The sequence below is a fragment of the Eublepharis macularius genome, chromosome 9 (genome assembly GCF_028583425.1).
Source record: "Eublepharis macularius isolate TG4126 chromosome 9, MPM_Emac_v1.0, whole genome shotgun sequence".
Classification (NCBI taxonomy): Eukaryota; Metazoa; Chordata; class Lepidosauria; order Squamata; family Eublepharidae; genus Eublepharis; species Eublepharis macularius.
Window position 1 is genome coordinate 64,685,123 of NC_072798.1, and position 23,412 is coordinate 64,708,534.

Below are 23,412 nucleotides of genomic sequence, written 5' to 3' on the forward strand. Positions count from 1 at the left end.
AACATATGATGGCAAGTTAAGACTTCCCTCAGTCCATTCTCCCAATTTTCCTTGTACCCTTGTCCTGATCCAAATTGGGGTCCCACGTGCCTGCTATTTTTTTTAAATGCTTGGGAGTAGGGGTATGGAACTCAACACATATTCAGGTTTCCCACTTTGAGTTTACTGAAGCAGGAAAAAATTCAGAAAAATTCGAATCCAGTAGTGACAAGCCACCTTAGCTTCGGGTATTTAAATCATGTAGATATTACTAGGAAAGATTCGGCCATTGCTTCCAATGGGAAACACCACTCCCAGCTATCCAGGGGCCTGAGGGAGCCATTTTCTTTCCTAATAATACCAAACTTTCTGTGAATCTTCTCCTAACTCTCCTCTCACATCCACCCAAGTTTCAGAAAGATTGGACTTCAGGAGGCCATGTTATGGCCCCCCAAAGAAGGTGCTCCTATCCACCTCCAATCTCCATTATTCCCAAGGGAAAAACTACAGTGGCTTTCTAGGTGGTTGAGGGTGGCATTTTGCAAGCAAAATGCACTCAGTTTGCAGGGGGCCTACTCCTAACTGTCCTCTCAACACTCCCCATGTTTCTGAGAGGACTTCATGGACCATGTTATGCCCCCCTCAAAGAAGGTGCCCCCATCCATCTCCAATCTCCATTATTACCTATGGGGAAACTAGGGGAGCTAACCAAGGAGCTCTCTAGGGGAGCCAAACATGGGGCAGTTTTCTGGGGACCTATTCCTAACTGTCCTCTACAGACCCACCAAGTTTCAGGGAGATGGGGTGCCCCCAGCCACCCCATTTGTTTCTACTGTGGGGAAAACTGGACTCCCAGAGCAGAAACACATGACTCATGTGGGGACCACAGCCACACTTCCACTTACAAGCCACACCCCAGACAGCCCAACAGAACCAAACTAAAGGCCCCCCCTCCCAAGCCCAGCACCCCCCAGAGTAGGCTAGCCAGCCATTTTCCATTGTTCTCTATGATGAGAACTTTTAAAATTTCTCTCGCAGGGGCACTTATGCACAGGGCAAGGATGCCATATCCAAGGCACGCTCTTGAATGCAAGCTCTTCTCTGGGAAAGCCCAACAGAACCAAACACACACAACACCAAAAATCTTCCTAATTCCGTCCTACACAAGCCTATTAAACAGGGGGGAAGAAGCCTTTGGTTCCTAACTGCTAACAATTTAGTTTAGAGGGCAAAAGTACAAAGAGACCTACAACTAGTCAACCTTAAAATAACATTTTTTAAAACTTCAGATTAGAACACTCTCAGAAACTCAAAGTATACAACCCAAACATCATTTGATTGTCCTACAAACACTCACTCCCCCCACAGCCAACAAAAAACAACAGTCAACAGGCCAAAACTATTCCAAAAGACAACACCAACTTGCAAAGCAACCAACAACAGCCCCCCCTCCCAAAAAACTAGTAGCAACAATTAAAAGGAAAGGAAACAGGGGAAAGCAGCTGAGCACCCCCCTCCCAAGAATAACAATCTAAAAGCAAAGCAAGCTGAAGCAGCTAGGAAACAGCAGGAGAAGCCCCACACAACCACAGCATGTACCAAAAGCCCCCTCCAAGAAGAACAGCAAAATTGCAAAAAGTGAAAGGCAAACCAATTAAAGCTCACTCCAAACAACACTCCCCAAAACAAGACAAAGCACCCACACACAGCAAAACAATCCAGCAAGCAAGCAGCAAAAATTAAACAATTTAAAATGCAAGCTAAGAATAATTTTCCCTCCCCCCCAACCCACAAGAACCAACCCCCTCCCCTCAAAAAGAAAAAAAAACCCTTTGGGTCTAGTGACTCTCAAACCAGTCTCCAGGTGCAGTTACTCAGGCTCAGATCCAGTCAGGCTGGTACAACAGAATCACCACACTTGTGGGCAGGAAGGAGTCTTCACAGCAGTACAGAAGTTCAAGTCACAGCCAGCCCCAAGCGACAAGCCAGCAACATGAGGCCGCAGAGCACTACTAAGGAGGCTTAAGCAGGGAAACCTCCAATTTAAAAATCCCTGCAGCAATTCAAAAAAGGCACTCTCCTGCTAGAAAATCCCCCCATTGGCCAGGGAAGGAGAGAGCTGCTGCAGAAATTGGACACTCTCAAATTCGCCTCTCCCATCCTTGATCCCTCTCCCTCCTCCCCCTGCCTCTCATTCGGTGCGAAAGCCACAGGAAGCACTGTTTCCTCTTGATGTTCCTTAGGACGGCCACCTGAAGGTTACCAAAGCGTTCCAAAGCGCTTCAGTAAGCTTTGCTTCGGCATTCCCAAATCATTTCAGCAATTCTGAGGCTGATTCAGGAATGCCAAAACATACTGAATCAGGTCCGATCTGGGTTAAAAACCCGAATCTCCAACTCAAAGTGCGCGTTCCTACTTGGAAGTTCTTTACAGGTGAATTCCAAGTATTCCACCTTGTTTGGTCCTTCCCTTTAGAACCCCGCAAAGAGATGAAAGAGGCTAATTTCCGTATTTTTTCAGTATCTTCAGTACTTTGTAAAGAAAATCCATTTTAAAAAGTATTTGTATAAAATTATACTAAACTTTAACTCTACTTCTAAACATGTAGAAAAGGAGAAATGAAATCCCAGACATAATCCACTAAAATATTTTATTTTGCTATTGCTATTTAAATGGTGGAAGTTCTACACTTGCTTCTACGGTTGTGCAACACTGACATCTAAATGGAGATTGTGGAGGAGTAATCCCTGTTATTTTCTCACCTTGTAAACTAATTTCAGCCTTGATGTCTATTCCTCAGAGTTTAACTTGGGTGGGATATACTTTATAAAATCTGTTTCAAAGGATATGTTTCCTTTATGTTTCTTTCTGGTTGTTCCCCATTGTCCTTACTTGTAATTCCTTTTAGGCAACATCCTACAACAGGTGTCCCCAGTGTGGTGACCATGGGCACAGTTGTACCTGCCAACACCTTTCCTTGAGCCCACCAAGTGTTTTTAGAAAGTGGGAGGGGCCAGGTGGGGCTTTTTCTTAGCAGGGTTTCTCATTGGCCGTTGGAGATTTGATTGGCTGTGCAGATGTTTAAAAACATTGCTTTTGCAGAAGCTGCTTCAACCACATACGACTCTTCTCTGTGTGACTGGAAGTAGCTGCAGCAGCCATTTTGTGGCAGCCATTTTGTTGCTGCGTCCATCACACTGTGTCAGAATTCCAAATGTGTGTGCATGCTCAAAAAGGTTGAGGACCCCCGTCCCATAAGTTACACCTTTTTAAACAGCCAGTCTACAGCTCCACTGTATGTCTTGTTAATGATAACCACTGATCCAAAGGTTTTCTCCTGTTCACTGATGTGTCTGTCTGATTCTTTCCTATTCCACAGGCGTTCCTACTTAAAGGAGCTAGCTCTTGGCTGCTATTTCAGGATACTGACTGCCTTTTTTGCTTTTCTCCACTTATCCAGTAGCCAATTTGAGAGCCAGTTTGGTGTAGTGGTTAAGATCATGGGACTCTAATCTGGAGAACCGGGTTTGATTCCTCACTCCTCCACTTGAAGCCAGCTGGGTGCCCTTGGGTCAGTCACAACTTCTAGGAGCTCTCTCAGCCCCACTCACTTCACAGGGTGTTTGTTGTGGGGATAATAATAACATACTTTGTAAACCGCTCTAAGTGGGTGTTAAGTCATCCTGACGGTATATAAATAAAATGTTATTATTATTATTATTATTAATTTCTTGAACACAGCAGAAAAAAATTGTGACTACCCAGAACTCCCATCAGGCCTTAAGTCTTCATGTCTTATCTCATCATCATGACAACTTTAATTGTTTGATTGATTAGTGCATATTGCCATCATAATTGATATTACTTAATTCTCAGGTAACTTACCAAATGATGTACTGGATGCTCGTGTGAGGTAGCTTCCTTAAGCTAAACCATTTCCATTTACTCTGCTGTATAATAGCAGACAACTTTCTGCCATTCAAGTTTTGTGTTATGTTTTGACATATTTTACTGCATTGGTTTTGGCAAAATATTATAATTAATCTAATCAGTAATATATTCTAATCTTTTAATCATTCTAAGGTTTGCACAATAAATGGAATTTCTTGCTTGACAGGTCTTAAGTTGGAAAAAAGAACCTATTACCTTGTAAGGGTTCATTTGAGAGCAACTAACTGAATTGTCTTCCCCCCACCCTGCATTTTCCATAGATGTGGCGCATTACATGTAGGAGATCATATTCTTTCAATAGATGGCACCAGCATGGAGTACTGTACATTAGCAGAAGCGACACAGTTCTTGGCTAATACTTCTGACAATGTCAAACTTGAAATCCTTCCTCATCATCAGACACGGCTGGCTTTAAAGGGACCAGAACACGGTAGGGAGACTCCTAACCCTACAAATAACTTTTTCCTTCCATTTTCTACTGTAACAGAAATAGAGAAGAGCAATGGCACTAAGCTGGGCCCTATTAGATTTCCACTGGCACAAGAGGACGATCCTGCTCAAAGGGCTGTATCAGGAATTATGAGACTTGCGTCATAAAAGGCCACGTGGGGTAGGACTGCAGTAAAACCTGTGCCATTAGGAAAGCTGGTAGGAGCCACCCATTATAATTTTGAGTGATTTTTTATTTTTATTAGTCAAGGGCCGAATCCACATTACCTCCGCGCGGCGCTAAATGTCCGCGAAACACCCGGAAGTATAGCGTCTTTCAAGCGCGATTTCTGAAATCGCGCTTGAAAGACTCTATACTTCCGGGTGTTTCGCGGACATTTAGCGCAACACCGGGACGCGCGAAGGTAATGTGGATTCGGCCAAGGTTGCAATTCTAAACATGCTTACTAAGGTCTAGTGCTCAGATCTGATAATGATTCAGAAGAAGGGCCCATTGAGTTCAGTAGAACTTACTTCCAATAAGTGTTCTTAGGATATGGATTGACTGGAATCTGCTGAACTGTATTTAAGATTAAGGGTCTTATCTTCTAAGGAATAATTCTGAAATCTATCATGTACAATTTTGTTTTATTTTAACCTTCCAAGATGTATTTAAACAAAAGGAATTTGTTTCATGAACATTTCATCTGTCAACTACTTGTTTATTTTCATCTATAAAGAGAACTGATTGTTAAGAGAAATCAGTGTTGTTATATAATGTACAAGAATGTGGAATATCAAACAGAGTAATTCAGCATCATTCCTTAAGAAATCTAATTTTCAAACCACGATATATATATATATCTGAGCCTTGCTTCAGATATATATATCTGAGCCTTGCTCAGATAGATATATATATATATATATAACTGAGCCTTGCTTCAGGATTGGATGAATATACATTTCATTTATATACTCAAGCAAAAAAAAATTATATTCTCTTTATCAGATGCAGAAATAGTGATAGGTTATTCATGCTAGAGTTTAAGAATTAATGGCATTTTTCATAGCAAAAGGCAGTAATAATGTACACATTCAGAACTTAATTAAGATAAAACTTAAGGGCTGAGTTGAACACATGTGAGTGAGCTAACTAATCACTTTCTAAATGAACAGAAAAGCTCCTTCCACAGACACACTAGCAAAATGACAAGAAATGTCCCATACAATAATACAAACATAGTTTCATTTTTCATAAAGGGTTTTTGTGAACAGTGAAGACCAAGGTGACATTTTTTGCAATGATGTCTTTTCATTATATAATAGAAACCATGGCTTGCATAAGATGTGACATTGAACACTGTGACTATGTCAATAAGCCCGGAAGGAACTTTGAGTGTATAAACACGATAGCTTCTCGCACTTCTTGCTCCTCCTTTCACACAACATGGGCAAATTAGTTATTCCCTTTGAGACAAATGTTGGTTTTTGTTACATCTGAATTAACCACTTGAATTGTAAATCTTTGATGTTCCAAAAGCTCCAAGAGGTGGGAGACACTCATCCATTCTTTTTGCATGCTTCGCTCCCCAGCATGCCTATAAAAGGGTAGATGAGCAGCTTCCTCCCTCAGTTCTCCTTTTGCCACTGCTGAAGAACACTTTTTCTCCTCGCCTCCGATCCATGAGGCTCCTATGTGAACTTCTACCTTTGGTTTCATGGCATTGAAGAAGAAATGCTTCCACTGCAGGATGAAGATAGCCCAATCCAATGGCCATGATAAATGCCTGATGTTTTGGGGCAAGGCACATCATGAGGTATAAGCAATTCACAACAAAAGCAGGACATAAAAGGGCATTACAGCTTAAGCCAGTGTTATGGACATCAGCCCTTAAAGGTTCCATCTCATTGGATCCAGCAGCCACTGACAAGGAATCAGAGCACCCTGGACATACCTTCTCTGTTCCACTGACAGGCCCAGTGCTGGAGTCTGGTTCCAAAGGTGCTTCTATTCCAATAGCAACATCCTCAGTTCCACGAAGGAGCCAATCACAGCCGCCACTGAAGAAAGCAAAAATAAAGATTACACGTCCTGAAAAGTCAATTCATCTTCTACAGGCCCAAACCTCAGGAAGAAAAAGCCTCCTTTCTCCTCTGCTCTGACTTTGGCTCCCCCTTTGGATCCAACACCAGTTCGGAGAACTCCTTCTCTGACTCCAGTTGTTGATGGCCATTTCCCCTCTGCCTCCTCTTCTGGATCTTAACTCAGGTGTTGAAAATGAGTTGATGGTGCTGGCGAGTGCAGATAATTGCTTGGAACCATTGGATCCTCACGGGCACCACTGTCAGTTCCTATACTTGCCATATACCTCAACTTATGATCATTACTACGTGTACCTGTATGAAGGCTCCCCGTTTATGTACCCTCATCATCATCATCATTATTATCATGAGGAATAGCCTTATATGCTGCCCCACTTGGAACTGAGGCACAAAGCAAAATCCACATCGGCTCCATCTGCAGTTCCTGAGACTGATGCTATCTGAGACCCGCCCTTGGAACCGTGCAATCAGTCCAACGATTCCTCCCACACTGGCTCCAGTATTGCTTCAGAATGATTGCTGCCCAATGTTCTCACTGAGGAATTAACTGTTTCTCCCAGTGAAAATTTTAGACTGTATAAGGAAGAAATGGTGAGAATGGCAAGGTCACTGGAGATCAAGGTCACCTTTTCAGCTTCACTATCATTGGATCCGGTATTCATAGTGCTACATTCCAAAGCTGTGGGTCCAGTGGCATTTCCCATCATACTGGTTATACTCAATGTGACCAAATATGTTTGGGCTAGTTCAAAAAAGCTTGAAAACATGTACAGTACCAGACAAGATGGGGTGAGGTTTCTTTTAACTCACCCTCTTGCCAACTTCAAAGTTACAGAATCACTGCAGGTCTTCAAAAAAGCACAGGCTATTTTGCACCCCTTGATAAGGAGAGTAGATAAGCCGATATCCTCGGATGCAAGGTATATGCCTCCTCAGGTGATTCTTGTCCTATTCTAGACCTATTCCTGTCCTATTTTCAACAGATATATTGCTGCAAAAAATTCTGCATGTTATCTCTGAGAGGTGTTCAGGTTAGGTTCGCTTCTGTGGGTTACAATAAAATCAGAGTTCAGAAAATATCTGCACTCCCAGTGTGGCTCCAAAAAGTACCAATACACTATTCTGCCTTTTGGTCTTTTCTCGGCTCCCCAAGTGTTCACAAAAATCATTTGTTGTTGAGGGTCTTCCCCTATCTCAACAATCAGTTAATCGTGATTCGTGACTCACATCCAAGAGACTCTTGTTCAACAAATTTCCTTCATACTGGAAATTCTGAGTAGGCCTCAAGGTCAATCTTGAACAGACCCTCTGTTCAGGAGTGAGGCATGACTTTTAGAGGGTGACATTTATAGGTGTTGTCCTAGACTCTACAAAAGGTTTCAAGATAGGATTGCAAAACTTCTCTTTGAACAAGGCTCTTGCATACAGGTACTAAAGGGCAAAGGAAATTCAAAAACAGGTTTTATGGCCTCTCTGACTCTCATAGTACCTCATGCAAGGCCAAGACTCCATCTCGTTTTGTCAGGACTTGTTCAACACAACATGAGGATTGAAATGACTCTCTTTTATGGGAGGGGCGATTCTCCATCAAGTGCGATTGCATGCCTTTCACATAACAGGAAGGGACAACATTCTAGTGGATGCTCTAAGCCGCTCCCTCCAAGAGAATAACAAATGGTCCATACAAATGAAATTCCTAAGCCTCATATTTTCCACGTGAGATACCCCATCTATAGATCTTTTCACTATCCCGTCCAACAAGAAATATCCTCTTTTCTGCTCAAGAGCAGAGTAAGGGATGTCCTCCCTAGGGGATGCTTTACAGATCCCTTGGAAAGATTCTCCTGTATGCCTTTCCTCTCCTACCTTTTCTCACACTCACTCTCAGCAAAATGATGAGAGACACACCTCTTGCCTTTGGTTCCAGACCTTCTCCATCCAGGAGCTTGGTTGCAGCCCAACATCACTCTTCTCAAGCTCACAGCTTGGCTCATATCTCCTCCCAACTGACCTTTCTCTCTCCAGTCCAAAAGATTCTTGTAGAGGTGAGGAAACCTTCCACAAGAAAAGTGTACCTTTCAAAATAGACCAAGTTTTTAGTATGGGCTCAAGATGCCAAGTTTGACCCTTATACATGCCCTCTACTTTCAATCCTTCCCTATTTGGTACAGCTTAAGGACCAGGGCCAGGCTAACCCCTCTATCAAGGCCCATTTTGTGGCCATCTCTGCCTATCATGATGACCCTATGGAGGAAAATCTGTTTGCTCAACCAGAGTATAAAGCGTTCCTTAATGATCAGGCCAATCTGTATCCACCATCCTCTTCTCCCGTGCCCCAATGGAGCCTTGCCTTAGTCCTTTCCACCCTCATGTACAAGCCATTCTAACCCCTAGCCCCATCTTCTCTTCATTTTCTGTCAGCCAAAATGGCTTTTTAGTGGCCATCACACCTGCCAGAAGGGTAAGTGAACTGCAAGCCCTCCAATCTGAATCCCCATTTCTTAAATTTTTTCCTGATAGGATCATCCTTCAGCCGTCCTTGCCCTTTCTGCCCAAGGTGGTTTCCACTTTCCACCTTAACCAGGACATTATGCTGCTGATGTTTTCCCATCTCCACAAGGCAGGAAGCAAAGACTACTCCACAGACTGGACACCAAGGATGCTTTATCTTTTTATATGGACAGAACAGCTTCTTTCCGCAAAGATCCCTATCTGTTTATAGCATTCAGGAGGCCCACAAAAGGACAAAAACTCAAACCATTTCAAAGTGGATTGTATGGCTCATCAAAACCTGCTACACCCAATGCAACCAACCTTGTCCGCTGCAAGTCCAGGTACATTCCACAGTCTACACATCCAGCTTTCAAGCAAGGTTTTCCACTAGTTGGCATCTGTAATGTGGCCACCTTGTCAACACCTTCAATGTCCATCAAACCATATGCTATCGATATAGACCCCTGATGAGATATAGTAGTAGGCAGAGCTGTCCCAAAGAGTCTCTTCCATTTAAGAGCATCATGCCCTCCTCCACAGTAAGTCAGCTTGCTAATCCCCCATGTGGGACTGCACAGAAGCCATGACAATACTAACAAGTTGTACTTAGCTGTAACTGTTGTTTGTCAAGTGGTCTTCTGTGCAGGCACACATCCCTCCCGCCAAACTGCTATGAGTTCTTCATCCTTCTCCAAATAGTGACAGGTCCTATGCATGAAAGAGGTCACACCTTGGACTTAATATTTTGTACTGAGCCTTTAAGGGAAAGTCTTGTTTCAACTTTGGAGATTCGGTCTGAACCATGGTCAGACTATCATCTGCTGAAGTCAAAAGTGAATATGCCCCCAAAATGGGAGGTCCAGTTAAAATGATTCGTTCAAAAAGGTTCATGTTTCCTTCTAGATTCCAAAATGCCTTGAGGGATTTTAGAATTCCAGACACATATTCTATGGAAGTTCTATTGGAGAGTGGAGTGCTAAGTTTCTTGCAGCTATTGACACCATTGCTCCTTGTCAACCCATCCAGCCTTTCCTTGTCAACCCCTCCAGCCCTTCAGATGGAAGCCAACCCATGGAGCTGGCTGACCTAAAGGGTTGAAAGACACCTAGAAAGATGATAGCAGAAAACTCATTTGGAAACTCTTCTGGATTTCTGTAAACGATGCAAAACTGAATTATTCAAAATAGCTTTTTTACTCAGATAGGAGGGTTGTATTGTAGGTAGACATGGGCATGAACAGCATTACAAACAGAAAAAACCAACAAACAGGTCACTCGGCTGCTTGCGAATGGGCTGTTCATGAGGTGCCATTCCAGCCAAACAGGTGGTCGTCGCAAGCCTCGTTTGTTGCGTTCAGCCGCCGTTCGGGAAGCCAGACACTCAGGCACCTTCAATCAATTGCCTCGGCAACAGAGGGAGGGACTGCCTGAACTCCGTCTGCACTCTTTCTGTCGTCCCAGACACCCCAATCAAAGCCCAACTTAGCTTGATGGGCAGGTCTTCTTTCCAAGTGTGGAGCTGCAAATTGGTTACAATCGGTAACGTGGGAGCAGACACCTGGCGGGGGGAGGGGGTGTTCTGTGGCCATGGGAACTCCAATCTCATCCCCGCAAACCCTGTTAGGCAGTTCTGGCTGCCAACCACAGACCTCCTGCGTTTCTCCATGAGACCTCTGCTTATAAAAGGGCACTGCGCTCCCAGTTCTGGCTTTCACTTTCAGCAAGCAGTGGAATGGAACAGAGCTGTTGATAGCCTTTTGGGAGAGAGAGAGGGAGAGTGCATTGGAGCTGGGCTTTTTTCTGTGTGTGGTGGGTGGGATAGGAAACTATCCCCTCTGGTTCCAGGGCTGCTGCCAGGCCCTGGGGCCAAGCTCAGTGGGCACCTTGGCTGAGGGCTCACCCTGATTATTACTGCCTGATCTGATCAGGTCTCTGGGGGTGCTTGGCTGAGGGCTCACCCTGATTATTACTGCCTGATCTGATCAGGTCTCTGGGGGTGCTGGGCTAGGGCTCTAGCCCCAGCCTCTGGTTCCAGGGCTGCTGCCAGGCTCTGGGGTCACGCTCTGTGGGCACCTCAGCTAAGGGCTCACGTTGATTATTATTACTATTATTAGTATCAGTGCCTGATCTGGTGGTCAGGCATGTGGGTGTGCTGGGCTAGGGCTCTAGCCTCAGCCTCCGGTTCCAGGGGTGCTGCCAGGCCCTGGGGCCAAGCTCCGTGGGCACCTTGGCTGAGGGCTCACCCTGACTATTCTTACCAGTATCAGTGCCTGATCTGGTCAGGTATCTGGGAGTGCTGGGTTAGGGCTCTAGCCCCAGCCTCTGGTTCCAGGGCTACTGCTAGTCTCTGAGGCCAAGCTCTGTGGGCACCTCGGCTGAGGGCTCACATTGATTATTATTACTATTATTAGTCTGGTGGTCAGGCTTGTGGGTGTGCTGGGCTAGGGCTCTAGCCTCAGCCTCCAGTTTCAGGGCTACTGCCAGGCCCTGGGGCCAAGCTCAGTGGGCACCTCAGCTGAGGGCTCACAGTGTTCTCTCATTTTCTGTCCTCCTTAATTCTAGTTTGGTGGCACAATGAGTCTTCATGTTGTGGTGGCCACCAAGGATAGTCATGGGGGGAAGTGCAAAGGCAGTCTTCCTGGTTTCCTTGTGGCAAGTAGTACTGAGTGTGGCTCAGGGGCAGCAGAGAGTACTCCTGCTCCCCCAGATTCACCTGTGGGGGCTGTGGAGGAGGCCAAAGAGGTGTTTCTCCTGCGGGGAGAGGATCTCAACATTTTGAGGAGGAGGTGGGTGAGGGATCCCTGGAGGAATGGTTTGTGTTTTATGAAACATCCCTCCCGTCCCCATCCAAAATGCTCAATGCCTGCCTGCAGTCCACCCCTCACTCCATTGTCCGTGGCCAACTCCACAGCGCAGCCTGTAACCATTCATCCTCCTTCCCCTGGGACAGTTAGTGGTCCATGTTTCAATGCCTCTGTATGGAGGCACTTTCGGGCCCTTCCTAATGACCCCCATGTGGTGCGGTGCCGTGCCTGTGATGTCCTGGTGCGCAGGGGCAAAAACCCAAAGCACCTGTAGTCAACGGCCCTGACTAGGCACCTGAAGACTCACCATCTGAGCCTGTGGTCTCCATCCTGGCCCAGTGAAACATCCATTGGGGGAAGAAAGGGGGCGACCAGCTCTTCTGAGCGGGGATCAGTGGGAGGGTCACCAGAATCCACCCCAAGCAAGAATCCTTCCACTGAGGATGATGCTGGTGGGAGCGGAGCGCTCAGGCAGGCCGCGCTCCCAGAGGTTGTTCCCTTGGGGTCTGGGACAGCGCCACTTAGAACAGCGAGGTTGAAGGCTCAGGAGGCAGGCTTTCACGTCTTGGAAGAGACGATTGCCCTACAATGGTTTGCCCATATCCATTGTGGAATACGGGGGCTTCCACAGGCTACTAAAACATCTTGCCCCTTGGTTCTCCATGCCATTGCTGCGCACCCTTGCCCATTGATTCCTGCAGGTATCTCGAATGAGGGCTGGCATGTTTGGGTCAGGTTTAGCCAGGCCTGCACCCACTGCTAACAGGCTTCTGAGGCCTTGCTAGGCCTTCCTGGCACAGCCAGATCATCATGACACCTCCTTTCTGTGAAGACAGGAAAGTGGGTGATGCTGGCGGCAGCCTCCTGAGCTGTTGCACATGTAGTTGAGCCGCACGATGCCCCTATTCATTGCAAACGCTGTGCCCTCTGAGCAGGGGGGAATGGATCCCTTGACTCCTGTCCTTTCCGCAAGGGCAGGAAGGTGGCCGATGTCAGCTGCTGCTGCTGTGGACCACGAGGAACAGCTCTACTGATGTTGCACATGAGGTTGAACATCATGGTGCCCACTATCCAAGGCACCTGCTGTCCTCTCCGAGCAGTGGGGAATGGGTCCTGCAACTCCGTCCTTTCCACAAAGGCTGGAAGGTGGGTGCTGTTGGCTGCTGCCACTTTGGGCCACGAGGAACAGCTCACCTGCTGTTGCACATGCTGCTGCTGCTGCCCCGTTTCTTCCTCTCCCTCTCTGGAACCACTCTGACCCATCCTAGCGACCTCTCCTGTCCCTTCCATACAATGCTGGCGGCTGCAAAAATGCTTTTAGAAGCTGCATGGAAACAAGATAAAATACCATCTATAGCAAATTAGTATAACAGACTTTGGGATATCTTCATTATGGACAAAATAGCTGATCGCTTGCGGTCCATTGACAATCCACAATACCAATCAACATTCTTTGAACAGTGGTTACCTTTCCTAAATCATCAGCAATACCAAGCAATTACGCTGTCAGACTATGCTACTCCAGAGTTGATAGTCTGTTTCACTCCCCTCTGCAAGACGACAAGGTCTTTTTGATTTCAAAAGGTTTATTGTGAAAGATAGCATTCATCTCCAGGTATACATATTCCAGGATAGAGATCCTGGCCAACCAAAGTATTGTCAAGAATGACTCATGAAGAGAAAGTGGTTACATTTCACACTCCCAAGCCCAGCCTCCCCCCGAATTCACACAGCAAAGCTTCTCAGAGGCATGTTGAGCTGGCCAAGGTCGAGCAGACAGATAAGAGAGTTTCCTTTCCCATGGACTCGGCTTCGTGCAGGTGTTGGGGCCTGGAGGAAAAGAAAGACTAAACACTACAGAGTTAAACATGGCATTACCCAGGTTAAACAGGCTCTGACATTCTGCCACCCTTAAGATCTCTCTCCCCCCAGTTTGTTAGGGTATGCTTGATGGAACTGCTTAAGGAGCCTGGGGGCTTTTACATGGACAGACTCCACCCACTCCCGATACCCTTCCTCAAAGTCTTTCCAGCGAATTAAATAAAACAGCTTGTTACATCGAATCTTAGAGTCCAATACTTCTTCCACTTCGTAGTGAACTTGATCATTGATCATTGTCGGGAGGGGAGTGGTTGGTGTAGGATGCCATTGGTCTGGTGCAGGGGCTTTGTTCAATAGATTTACATGGAACGACAGGTGGATGTGGCGCAGGTTTTTTGGTAGAATGACTTCTACAGTTACTTGGTTGATTACTCTTTTAACAGGAAAGGGTCCTAGATATTTCAAAGCCAGTTTTTTGCTGGCTTGGTCTATTTGAAGGTTTTTTGTTGAGATATATACTTTGTCTCCTGGGTGCAATTCCCATTCTTTCGCACGGTGGCGATCTGCATATTTTTTGTAATCTGCTTTAACTTTATTTAAGGCTGTTTGAATAGCTGTCCACTGTTGGCTAGGGGAGGTCCACCACTGATGTAGATCCCCCCCCCGGGCTGTTTTCCTTGTGGTAGTTCAAAGGGGAAAGCTTTTCCATTGTAGCCGTGCACAATTTTAAAGGGGGTTTCACCTGTTGAACTGTGGACTGCATTGTTGTATGAATACTCGGCAAAATGAAGAAGCTCCACCCAATTATCTTGTTTGAAATTAATATAACATTGAAGGAATTGTTCTAATATCTGATTAGTTTTTTCCGACTGTCCATCACTTTGTGGGTGGAACGCTGAACTGATTCCTTGCTCCATTCCAGTTAATTGAAGCAGCTCTTTCCAGAAATTGGCAATAAACTGTCCACCGCGGTCGGAGATCACCTTAGAGGGAAAAGAATACAGTTTGACAATGTGTTTCATAAATATTTCTGCTAATTTCTTGGCGGTGGGTATGGTTGTGCAAGGTATAAAATGTGCTTGCTTGGAGAATAGATCTACAACCACTAAAATACATGAGCATCCCTTGGAGGTAGGAAGATCTGTAATAAAGTCCATAGAAATTACTTCCCAAGGTCTACTTGGGGTTTCTAGCGGCTGCAAAAGTCCCGGTGGTTTTCCCTTCCTGGTTTTGGCACTTATGCATGTAGGGCAAGAGGAAATATATTGGAAAACATCTTTCCTGATACCCGGCCACCAAAATTGTCTTTGTATTAAATGGAGAGTCTTTAAGTAGCCGAAGTGACCCACGGTGCGGGCATCATGACAACGCTGTAGAACTTCTTTTCGGAGGCTAGCTGGTATGTACAATCGATCTTCTTTTATCCAGTCTCCCTCCGCCATTTGAGACATTTTTGCTTTCGGCGCTCCCTCCCCTTCTTTTTCCACCTCACTTTTTACTTTTGCTCTCCACCCCTTTTCAGCCTCTTGCTTCTGCGCAGTTTGACTGCGAGTGGTAACCACTCCTCCCAGCTGGTGGGGGGTGAATACAGTGTCAATGGTTTCCTCTTTTTTACTTTGATGTTGGGGCATGTGCGAAAGAGCGTCCGCTAGGAAATTAGTTTTGTCCGGCAAGAACTTTAGAGTGAAATTGAATTTGGAAAAGAATTCTGCCCATCGGAGCTGTTTAGTGTTAAGACGTCTAGGGCTTCTTAGGGCTTCTAAGTTTTTGTGATCCGTCCAAACTTCGAAAGGGTGTCAAGCCCCTTCAAGCCAGTGATGCCACACTGTAAGAGCTACTTTTACGGCAAAGGCTTCCTTTCCCCATACATTCCAATGCCGTTCCGCTTCTGAAAATTTTCTAGACAGATACGCGCATGGTTTGTTTTTCCCATCCTCCCCTTTCTGTAGAAGCATGCCGCCAATGGCTGCATCGCTGGCATCGACTTGCACTATGAAGGGTTGATTTTCGTCTGGGTATTGCAGGATGGGCTCTGAGGTAAATTTGAGTTTGAGTTCATCGAAGGCTGCCTGGCAAGTTTGGTCCCACTCTAATTTAGTAGTGGGTTTCTTTGCTTGATCCCCCTTTCCTTTAGTTTTTAAGAGTTCGGTTAACGGTACGGCGATCTTAGCAAATCCTTCTATAAAGTCTCTGTAGAAGTTGGCGAACCCCAAGAAGGATTGTAATTGTTTACGAGTACGGGGTGTCTGCCATTCTTGTACGGCTTTAATTTTGGCAGGATCCATCTTTAGTCCTTGCCCGGAAATGCGGTAGCCTAAATAATCTAGTTCTGTTTTATGGAATTCACATTTGGAAAGTTTAATAGGGAGTTTGTGGCACATTAACATAGTCAGCACTTCCCATACTAATTTGACATGCTCTTCCTTTGTTTTTGAATAAATTAACACGTCATCTAGATACACAACCACTCCTTAATATAAATATTTAGGTAGCACTTCATTGATCATGGACATGTACACTGATGGGGTGCCAGATAAGCCGAAAGGCATGACCAGGTATTCATATTGGCCTAAGAGCGTGTTGAACGCGGTTTTCCATTCATCCCCTTCCTTAATTCTTACATGGAAGTAAGCATCTTTTAAGTCTAATTTGGAGAAGATCTTACCTTGCGCTACAATGTTGAGAAGATCTCTGATGAGCGGGATGGGATAAGCATTGGTTGCTGACACTGCATTGATCCCTCTGAAGTCTGTGCAGAGTCTTAAGCCCCCATCCTTCTTTTTTATGAATAGCACAGGAGCTGCATGTGGGCTGCTAGCCGGGCGGATGAATCCTCTTTTCAAATTCTTGTCAATGAATTTTCTTAGTTCTTCCCTCTCCAGTGGACTCATAGAATATAGTTTGCCTTTGGGTAGCTCTTCTACTGGCAGGATCTTGATGGCGCAGTCGGTGGCGCGATGAGGGGGAAGACTATCAGCCTCCTCCTCACTAAATGCTTGCTTCAGACTTCTATATTCTTCAGGGATGCGGTTCAACTCCTCTTTGGTTAGAAGTGCAACATCCATTACAGGGGGTTTGGTTTTCCCCAATTCTGTTTGCCAGTCATGATGTTTGCAATTATCATGGTTAAAATCTATTGTTCCTTTAGCCCAGTCTATATTGGGATTATGATCCCATAACCAATGACTGCCAAGGATTAAGGGATATTTGGCTGCTTGGCTTATCACGAAGCATCTTTTTTCCCAGTGGTTTTTGATACCAGTGGGTACTGGTTCAGTTTCTAAGGTTACTGGAGACATGTTGGAGCCATCCATTTGTTCAAAAATAATAGGATTTTCCAGTTCTTTAGCCCTTAGACCCAATCCATTCACTAAAGCTGGGGCTATAATGTCTCTGGAGCAGCCAGAATCAATTAATGCTTCCACACATATATGTGTCCCCCTTTTGGGGTTTAGTAAAATAACTGGTGTGAATAAGATAGACCCTTTTTCTCTCACCTCTCGTGGGGAGCTTTCTTTTCTGATCTGCCGGTCAGGTCTCTTTACGACAGATCCATCTCGTTTCCCGACTGGGGGCTGGGTACTTCTTCCTCCTCCTCAGTGGGTTGCACATCAAGCTTCATCAAAACTTCTTCTGCTTCTAAGCCTTTCTCTGGCTGGTTGCGCTTCGGCATTCCTCTTCCTCGGCTTGTTCTTGGGGCTGGGACGGGTCGCGCTGGAGTGGGGGCTGTTTGCGCTGGCAAGCGGGCAGGGCACCGCGCTGCAAAATGTCCACTTCGACCACATTGGAGGCACAGTCCTTGTCTCCAACGTGTATCTCTAGTCCCATGGCTCGGGGGTCCCCCCCTTCCTCCCTTTTGTACTATCAGTGTTCTTCTTGTCCGCTCGCCCTTCTCTCTGCCCTCTCACCAGCTCACCAGTGAGAAACACAGCCTGAGCTAATTCATCCTCCATCGCTTCCATTCGACTTTCCATGCGTCGGTGATATTCAGCGGCTTCCTGCGCTGCTCTGTCTTCTCCTCGATCACTGGCCTCCGAGGGTTCAGATGTTTCTTGCGACCGAGGTGGAACAAAGTCCGAAGGCCACGGCTGTATGGGCCCCTCCGCACCTCCAACCGACCCCCCTTCCTGGGGACTTATTCCTCTATCACCATCAGGGGGTATTGGGCTTAATGCTGCGTCGCCTTGCATCCGTAGTTCTTCTTCTTTGGTCATACCGGCTAGGATTCCCTTCACTAGTCCGGTAATTGCTGAAATCCCAGTATCCACTGCTTGGGTTCGATATTCCAACTGTTGAGTGCGACGACGCTCCCACGCTCTAGCTGGACTTTGAGGCATGACCACCATATAAAAGCTCACCTGACCATATTCAATTATTCTTCCAAACTAAATATCATTTATTCATCTTATATAAAATGGAGTTATAACATCTAGGTAGATTTTCAACTGATAAATCAGTTTCATTTGAAGTTCTGGGAGACACATGAAACAAATAGCCAAAGCCATATTCTTACCAAAAAAAACCCAGAAGTTCATAATAACATCAGACAGGATTTGCTATGCTCACAATTACTCTGTTTGATACATATTTTATAAACAAATTAAAGAAAATATAGTCAGTGAATAGCTGGGCTTCTGGTTTACAAAACTGAAGCTAAATTATTGTAATCTGATTTCATTACAGAAAAGATACTTTGGATGGATTATCATTATATTTGGACAAAATGCTAGTGGCCAATCACTTTTTATTATTTTCTTTTAAACATTTCTTCTTTATCCCCCACACACAGTACATTGTTCATCAGTGAGAACAAAAAGCATTCCATATATATGCTACAATAGAAATATTTAGAGCTTTATCTCAAATGCTTTACAAGGATAATATATCAAGAACAGCTGGCTTTGCTCAGTGAGGGATAAAATATTTCAAGAGTATCATTCCCACCCTTTATCATTTGGCAATTCAAATCTCCATGTCTTCATCTTGTTTAGAGTAGATATGCTACATGGCAAGTTTGAATGTTTATAGTTTGGAAGTTTAAAATAGTATAAGATGGCAAGTTATAATTTTCTCCTTTTTTAAAAAAAATAAAAGACTATTGCAGCCTTCTGGCTTTAATATTTTGACAAGCTTTCTTCTCTTTTATTTTTGATAGTCCCCTCCCCATGCCTTATTTAAGGTGCACTTGACACAATACTGACTGCATGCAGGAGGCAGCTACCTTGCCTGCCACGAGTAGAATAGTTTGAAATCATACTTCACAATGATCGATAATGACTTTGATTTCTGCTTTGTCTTTATTAATGAAGTTCTCTAAATGGGATTTTTGTGCTGATGCTTAAGAGATGTAGTTCACTGCCCAAGATAATATAATGCCAGTGACAGATACTGGCAAAATTAAAATGTCAAAGCAGTAAATTGAAATGCGTGGCATGTAAGCTACATGAATTACTATGCAAAATGTGATGTATGCAACTTTGTTTTGTTTAATTTTTTAATTTACTCGAGTACTCTTCAATGGGGAGGATTTTGTCAGAACTTAATTACTAATTGTATATCATGCATCCTGATAATGTTGACTTAAATGTGTATTTTGTGTATATTTAATCATAACAGCTAAGGACAGAGACATTAAAAACTGATTGAGTACTGACAACTTTTTAATATGGTGTCAAATACATTAGTTCTACGACTGTAACAAGTTGTTGTGTCTGAAGTGAATTCTAGCACCACCTAGAAAGAACTGAGGAGGACAGATGGAAGTGTTATATTTTTTTCTCCTTTCATTTTTTGTTATTTTTAATTTCTTTATGTAATCCATTTATCTTTCCCTCTTCTCTGGTCCTTTTCTTTAATTTCCTCTGATCAGTTTATGTGGGCGGTAAAGGTTCAAAGGCGCAACAGGCAGCTTCCCTGGGATTCTTATGCCACCAGCCACAACAGCGTCCTCTGAGTCCTCCTGACACCATTATAATACCTACCATCCCAAGCATTGCAGAACACCAACTCTGAAATGCCAGAAAATACCTACTCCAAAACACCTTTATAATGTTCCATTTTTTTTCTACCTGACATTACTACTGCTACTACTACTACTACTACTACTACTACTACTACTACTACTACTACTGCTATCATTATCATCATTATTATTTCATCATCATTTCCTCCTCTTCCTCTTGCACTTTTCAAGCTTTAAAATCTTGCAGTTTTACAGATATTTCTCTTTGTGTTACAACCGTGTGTGGTTATTTCTGATATCTTAGGCATTTTCCTCTTCTTTAGTATACCCAATTTTAGTTAGAGATATGTGAACATAAGAGACACATTGCAGCAACATTTTCAACGATATATTTGTTTAAATTTTATCTATAATTTATATGCTGTCCATAATTAATACTGCATATCTTTACAGTTTTTCTTGTAGGAAATCAATGGGACTGGACCCGTTGAAGTCATTGGGCTTAGAATGAAGTAATTCTGCATACAATAGGCTGTACATTTTATCAATATGCCAAATAGTACAATTTTACATATGAACTAAGCTATAAATTATGTATTTTATGTTGTTCTTGCAGCAGTGGGGCCAGGTCTCCTGCTGTCCTGGCCTTGCCTCCTGTTTGTTGGAGCCACTTGACAGGCCAGCCGGAAATAGGGGGAGGTCTGCATCACGCCAATGTGCAACTTCACTTTGAGTGCAAAACCAGAAGTAACATCACTACATTAGTGCAACACTGTAGGATTCACTTTAGGATAGTGTGATTCCTGGAACATTACCCCAGTGTGATGCCATCACTTGCATTTTTATACCGGAAGTGATCTTGCACATCAGCATGATGCTAAAGAGATTGTCCCTGCCCCACAGTTTTTCCAACCAGGCTGCCAGCTATGGATGGCAAGTTGGCAACCCTATCTTGCAGTACAATAAGTTTAAGTTTGATACAAAAGTATGTTTTGTGCCATATGCACTTGGCTGCATTTTATTAGTGAGTGAAAGGCACATATACTAGTGTTCTCCACTGTATTATGCCTCTTGCCAAATGCTTACGTTCTTTCAGCAGCCCTGGTGTCTTCATCATTCTCTCCTGCCTCCATGAGTGCATACAGTTTAAGTTCCCTCAACATGGGGACCTTACCTCGCAGTCTCTACTCAACTAGCCCACGGGGGACAATGATGAGAAGGCGAATGAAAAAGAAGGACTTCAAAAGCTCATGTAGGTATCAGTAACCATGTTAGTTATTTTAAGTGTAAAGGGCTGTGAAGGGAAACTTTCTAGTAGGACAGTGCACTACAATGTAGCCTTGTTTGGAGTTCTTTGGGGAGGGGAATAGTTTTCATCTTTTTTTGGTGTGCCAAAGGAGCATTCAGCCGTAAACTGTGCATTTGCCACATCTAGAATCAGAGATGAGTTTTCTGCCTTTAAGCACTTCATGTATACAAACATTAGCTCAATCATCAGAATTTTCTAAAATGAAGCCCACAGGAACAAAAATATAGAATTTAAAAAAACCAAAACCAACATTTCATTGTCTGTATTTCTAAGCTGTTCTGCTGCAAAACAGCAATAACAAGAAGAGAAATCGTGACCTAACGAATAAAGTCCTTAACACCAATTACAAAACTATTTTGTTATTATTTCGTAAACAAAATGCCAGTCAATGTAAATCAATACACACAGTCTTCCTATGCAGACCTATACATAAGTGCTAATACCTTATTTACAAAGATGGAATTAACCATGAACAATGTAACATAACCATTAATTTGGTAATTAATAGTTAATTCATTCAGCCAGTGCATGGAGTCCTTAGCCTTAGGTCTGAGGGTACAGGTGAAAAAGACCATCTAACGGGTTGACCAGTTCGTTGGTAATCTCCCGTTTGTAGTATCCCATTTCTGTGGGTTTGTCAAAGATGGTTAACACACCGACGTAAATTCCATAATTTTAGAAACCAAGGCCGAATTTTCACCTATTTTCACCTATTTTCCGTTTTTTTAATGGAAAAAATCCGTGTGTTTCCAACCCACAAATTTCACCTGTCTGTTCACATTCATGCTGAAACTGCGTATTCCTTGAGCGATCTACTGTTCACATATCCATTGGCAAAGCCGTCTTAGTGGGTGGGGATCAATCGTCCCGCCCAATTTTTTAAAAAAATTTTTAAACAGATTTCCGTTATTTCGAAATCACCATATACTGAAACATCAGCAAAGTGTCACATGGCACTTTTCATAGCGATTGGTTCACATTTCTGGTGGGGTACTTAAAAATCCTATAAAAAGGAAGCGCGCAGGAAAGATCTCTTTGTGGGTGGTAGTGGCTGGTAGGATTCATTATTATGGATCCCGTAATAGCTTTGATGATGCAAGTAGTTATAATCATGATGCAGTGCACCTCGCAGATGTTGGTTGCCTACAGGCGCTACTCTATGTGAAGGCGTTGTGCTGCTGCCCGGCTCCTTTTTTTTCGATCAGAAACATGGAAATTTCGATAGGACGATGCTTCTTAGCTTCGTCGAAGAGATGAAGCTTTGAAGCCACAACAGTGCAGTGGCTCCTCAATGCATCTATCTAATTTTCAAGATTGCGTCCAAAAACCAAATTGGGATCTATGCAAAAAGATATCCCATTTAAATTTTCAGTAATTATGAAAATATTTAGGAAGTGGCGGTGGCCGCAGAAAAAAGGGAATCTTTAGTGCCTATGTGTTCCGTTATATTCTGAATTGCACAAGAATATTTAGCGGAATTTCGATATTACATTAATCAGATTTTAAAAAATTAAAAAAGGAAAAAAACATGTGGTGGTCCGCATCGCGCCACTGAGGATTGAATTTTCCAGACCGCTTTCCCCAGCAACGAGATTTTATTCTGGCAACATCAAAATAATGTTTTCAATATAACAAAGTAAGCTATGAAAGCCCAGCGTTCATGGAGTACGGAGCATTTGCAGGGACAATAAGCCAATCGACGCGTTAGGAACGGGTTTCCTATTCAGGGTAGAGAAACGGAAGTGGGGGTGGTTTCAAGAAAAGGCACTTGAAAACCGCTTCTAGGGATTCACGTCCACCGTGCAACTCCCGCAGTAGACCAGTAACTGGCGATGAAAACCAAACCGAAAGAGAAGCGAGAGAACTGTGGAATGGAAAACAGGTAGTGTGAACAGCACTGAGATTTGCACAAAAAAAGTTGTAAAACTGTGGGAAAATTTATGTAGTGTGGATTCGGCCCATATGTAAAGAAACGTGCAGTTTAGAAAACATACAAACATCCCAGTACATAAGAGTATTCCATATCAGAATTACACTTACTCTCATTCAATAAGCCCTTTCACAAATGTCGGATGTTGCTCCTGAAGAAGGCTGCATGCAATCAAGAATCAGAACCATAATTTATAATGATCACTAACTTCTGGCAGTTTAAAGGCACCTGCCCTTGCAAGTCCCTTAAAGGGGCAGTTTAAATGGCCATTTCCCTGGGGAAATGGCTATTTAAACTGCACCTGTAAATATGACCCAACGAACCAGTATACAGTTTGTGGAAGTTCTGTGAAAAGGAGCTTCCATGAACCCTGGTTCGTGAACCCCGAACCAGCCTGGTTCGTGGGTTTTTTTGGGTCGTATTTAGGTTCATGCCCATCTCTAATCATTACACAGAGAAATTTGGCATTCCATACAAGAGAAATCACACATGCTAAGTAGACCATCCTTTTATACAAGAAGCTTTATCCTGGTTGAGCTATTAGATCTGATAAATGGCAGTTAGGACTGTAAGTAGGACGATCTCCTGCTGCCTTGACGGTACTGGAACCCTGATGCCTGAGCATTGCTGGA

At 43.9% G+C, this 23,412-nt stretch overlaps 1 protein-coding gene across 4 annotated transcripts in view; it reads left to right on the forward strand.

Moving 5' to 3' along the window:
* The window catches only part of GRIP1 (glutamate receptor interacting protein 1), a 319,786-nt gene that overhangs the window by 251,389 nt on the left and 44,985 nt on the right, over positions 1-23,412 (forward strand). For 2 of the 4 annotated variants that reach the window (XM_054988325.1, XM_054988327.1), the window contains exons 9-10: positions 4,191-4,360; positions 20,638-20,793. In XM_054988325.1, the coding sequence (XP_054844300.1) occupies positions 4,191-4,360; positions 20,638-20,793 (326 nt within the window). The remainder of the gene's footprint in view (positions 1-4,190; positions 4,361-20,637; positions 20,794-23,412) is intronic. The other 2 variants (XM_054988326.1, XM_054988328.1) reach the window with 1 other exon arrangement.